General features: G+C 38.8%; 1 protein-coding gene across 1 annotated transcript; it reads right to left on the bottom strand.

The window, feature by feature from the left end:
* Positions 1 to 404: 404 nt before the first annotated feature.
* Positions 405 to 2,688, bottom strand: LOC128383360 (histone H2A.Z). The gene is made up of 5 exons (XM_053342989.1): positions 2,592 to 2,688; positions 2,213 to 2,290; positions 1,943 to 2,056; positions 1,702 to 1,831; positions 405 to 1,092 (listed from the first exon to the last, which is right to left on the bottom strand). Exons 1-5 carry the CDS (start codon positions 2,592 to 2,594, stop codon positions 1,031 to 1,033), a joined length of 387 nt encoding a protein of 128 aa, XP_053198964.1. The 5' UTR covers positions 2,595 to 2,688; the 3' UTR covers positions 405 to 1,030.
* Positions 2,689 to 3,297: the final 609 nt, after the last annotated feature.

Genomic DNA, 3,297 nt, shown 5'->3' with positions numbered 1-3,297 from the left:
AAAACTGAATGCATCCCCCTTAAAATTTACATTTTTGATTTTATTTGTTGGCTTAACTTCATTTTGGACTGGCTGCACTTTAATATGCATAAAATGATTACAAGTATTTGTTCCAAATTGCTGTTAAATATTACTTCCGTTTGAATATCAACCTAGGATATGTTTTTAAGAAATCACAGGATTACCTCAATGTAACATTTCAGGTGTTTCTTGTCTCAAAACTGGTTTAACAAGTCATAGAATATCCTGCAACTCCATTACATGTAAAGAACATCTAGGTTCACTGAATAAGAGTCACATGATGGGCTGCCTGTGTAAGACACTGTTCATTGTATGACTAATCTGAATACAAACCACACAGAATAAAACCATCCATACACCACAATATGCAAAATGTTCTGACTGTGCCAGTCTTCTTTATTGAAGAATCCAAAATGACTACAGGTGTTCCCCAGTTCATTTCAGGCCAGTGGTAAACTGATGTTGAACATGCTTTGCAATTCATGCAACAAGGCTACACAAAGTTGGAAGTGATCAAATGTCTGGAAGTTCAATATGGTTTGCACGCAATGACTGATTCCACATGTAAGCTGTGGCTGTCCTCTGCTTTCTGTCAACCAAGGTGGGTTTTGTTTCAAACTGGGAAGATTTAAATTAAAACCACTAACGCCAAACACATGTACACTGGAGTCTTATGAATAGAGTCACTAACGGAATACAACAGAAACATCATGAGCAAGAACTGAAACAAACAGCAAATGCCCAATAAGAGCTTTATTAAAACACCAACTTTAACATGGGAATGCCACAAAAGCAAGTTTCAACACAAAAACTGCAGCACCAGAAAAAAAAAAGAAAAGCCAAAAACACAAAAATGAGCTTCTTTGAAGCCACTTTTAAAAAATACCCCAGGTGAGTAAATGCAAGCTCAACCATACAAATAACTCCTAAAAGGTGTTCTACACTAAGACATTTAATCACTTGATGCAGACTTCGTCCTGAGATGGCACGACTTCCAGAGCACTTCAGGTTATACAGTCTTCTGCTGGCCCTTCTTTCCGATCAGCGACTTGTGGATGTGAGGGATCACACCTGGAAAAACAAACAGGAGACACATAAACCACTTGCTGTTTAAACAAAAAGGGGCAGAAATTGAAAATACATAACAGAGCCAAAGCTCAAATCATTTTATTTGACACCAAGTTAAAACCTGATATAATTGCTGAATAGAAAAGTCAATAAAACGGTTGGATCAGCATAAAATTAAAGAGTGAAGTACATTTTAATTGTATAATTAATCTTGTTTCTGTTGTCATGTTAACTTCAAAATTAGTCATTGTAGTCAGTTTTTTAAAAATGTCCTGTTTTATTATTTGATTATCAGCTCTTTAATATACACCATACTATTTTGCATCATTGCTACCAGATTTTGTTTGGATGTGCACTGTATAGTATATAATCTGAATGACAAATATATACATCTAGCATTTTACAAAATTGACATTTTATGGGCTCCGTGGTTAATTTATAATATAATTAAACATTCATCTAATCTAACACTCATCAGATGCAACTCTAATTCAATATGTAGTAGCCTCTATGGCAAGTACAACTTAATATGTCATCTATACAAAATACACTCAGAGCTTTGGGACAATGTCCACTGATCAACAACAACCAGGTGCAGAATTGTTTTCCTACCTCCACCAGCAATAGTGGCCTTGATAAGTGAATCCAGCTCCTCGTCTCCTCTGATGGCCAGCTGCAAGTGGCGTGGAGTTATACGCTTCACTTTAAGATCCTTAGAAGCATTTCCTGCCAACTCCAGGACCTAAAAAAAGAGGTTAAATGTAAGGGGCGCATTAGACCACATCAACATTAACAGCTTTACAAGAGCTCAGACAAGATCGAGGATCGAAGCTGTAAGTGGAGCTAACGTTACCTCGGCAGTGAGGTATTCGAGGATAGCCGCGCTGTACACCGCTGCAGTGGCTCCCACTCTGCCGTGGCTGGTGGTCCTGGACTTGAGGTGTCTGTGGATACGACCCACGGGGAACTGGAGCGATAACAACACAAGCGGTGATGAGGGCAGAGAAACAAAGGGTTCACTGGCCAGTCGGTGAGAGGCGGCCGCCGGCTAAGTAACCTTTGCGACGGCTGGTTGTTAGCTTGTGTTAGCACAGCCACAATGAATGAATTGTAGTGGACAAACCTGCAGTCCTGCTCTCTGCGAGCGCGAAATAGCCTTCGTCTTAGTCTTCCCGGAGTCTTTACCTGCTTTACCACCAGCCTGGAAAACACAAGCATTACTTAGTTGGATATAAGAAACCCACACATTACCATGGAGTAACACTAAATAAAGGAGCTCAATTTCACCATCCCTCACAGGCTGGTAGAATCATTCTAATGCTAGCTCAAGGCATCGTTAGCTGGCAGGCTAAGCTAATATGGTATATCAGCTAGTGTTAGCGGCTAACAGTTAGCTATTCTCTGCTGGAGAGTGGCGGCTGCACCGCGTTAATCGCAAACACAGCGTCAACACAAACAGCCCGGCGCGCCCATATCGCTCTAAAACAACTCTAAATTCTTACCATATTTAAAATCTTCAAATAACTTCTAACACTGCAACACAAAAAACGAACGGCTTACTGTTCGATAACGACTATTGGTTTAAACTACAACCCCCCCTCCAACAATGTTCCTATATATATAGCCGACCTTTATCCGGGTAACTGCAGAAAGCGCGCTAGCCAATCATATTCGGTCATGTGTTTCTTGGCACAGCGTTCATCCAATGAACAAGCGATGACCCCAATTTTGCGGGAAAAATGGCACGTTTCCGTTTAAAGTGCCGACGGGTAATGTAGTTGTAATATTTGCATAGTCCGTCCCATTGTCTTTTCCATAATAACAGAAAAAAGTTAGTTTTAATTGTGAAATCTGCATTATTTCACCAGCAAGTTATTCTTTTATTTGATTAAGAAATGAAAGAAATTACATAACATTTGAAGGTGTGTCTTCAAAAGTTCGAGTTAACTGAAAATATGGGAAACATCTGTTTGTTTGGAAAATTTCCATTTATCATAACATCAACCATGACAAGCACAATCCTAACTAATAACATCAATGTGATTTACTGCAATACATAAAACACCGTCCAATTGGCAATGAAATGTCAATATATTATAAAACTACAAAAAGTAACTCATTAGTAATAACATATCTGCAAAAGTGACTCATTGTTTTATCATTGCCTATGTATAAAAGAGTATTTCTACACATAAATTGTACAGTTGA

This window comes from Scomber japonicus, chromosome 22 (assembly GCF_027409825.1).
Source record: "Scomber japonicus isolate fScoJap1 chromosome 22, fScoJap1.pri, whole genome shotgun sequence".
Lineage (NCBI taxonomy): Eukaryota > Metazoa > Chordata > Actinopteri > Scombriformes > Scombridae > Scomber > Scomber japonicus.
Note: the sequence above shows the minus strand (reverse complement) of the source record. Positions and strands in the feature narration are given on the sequence as shown.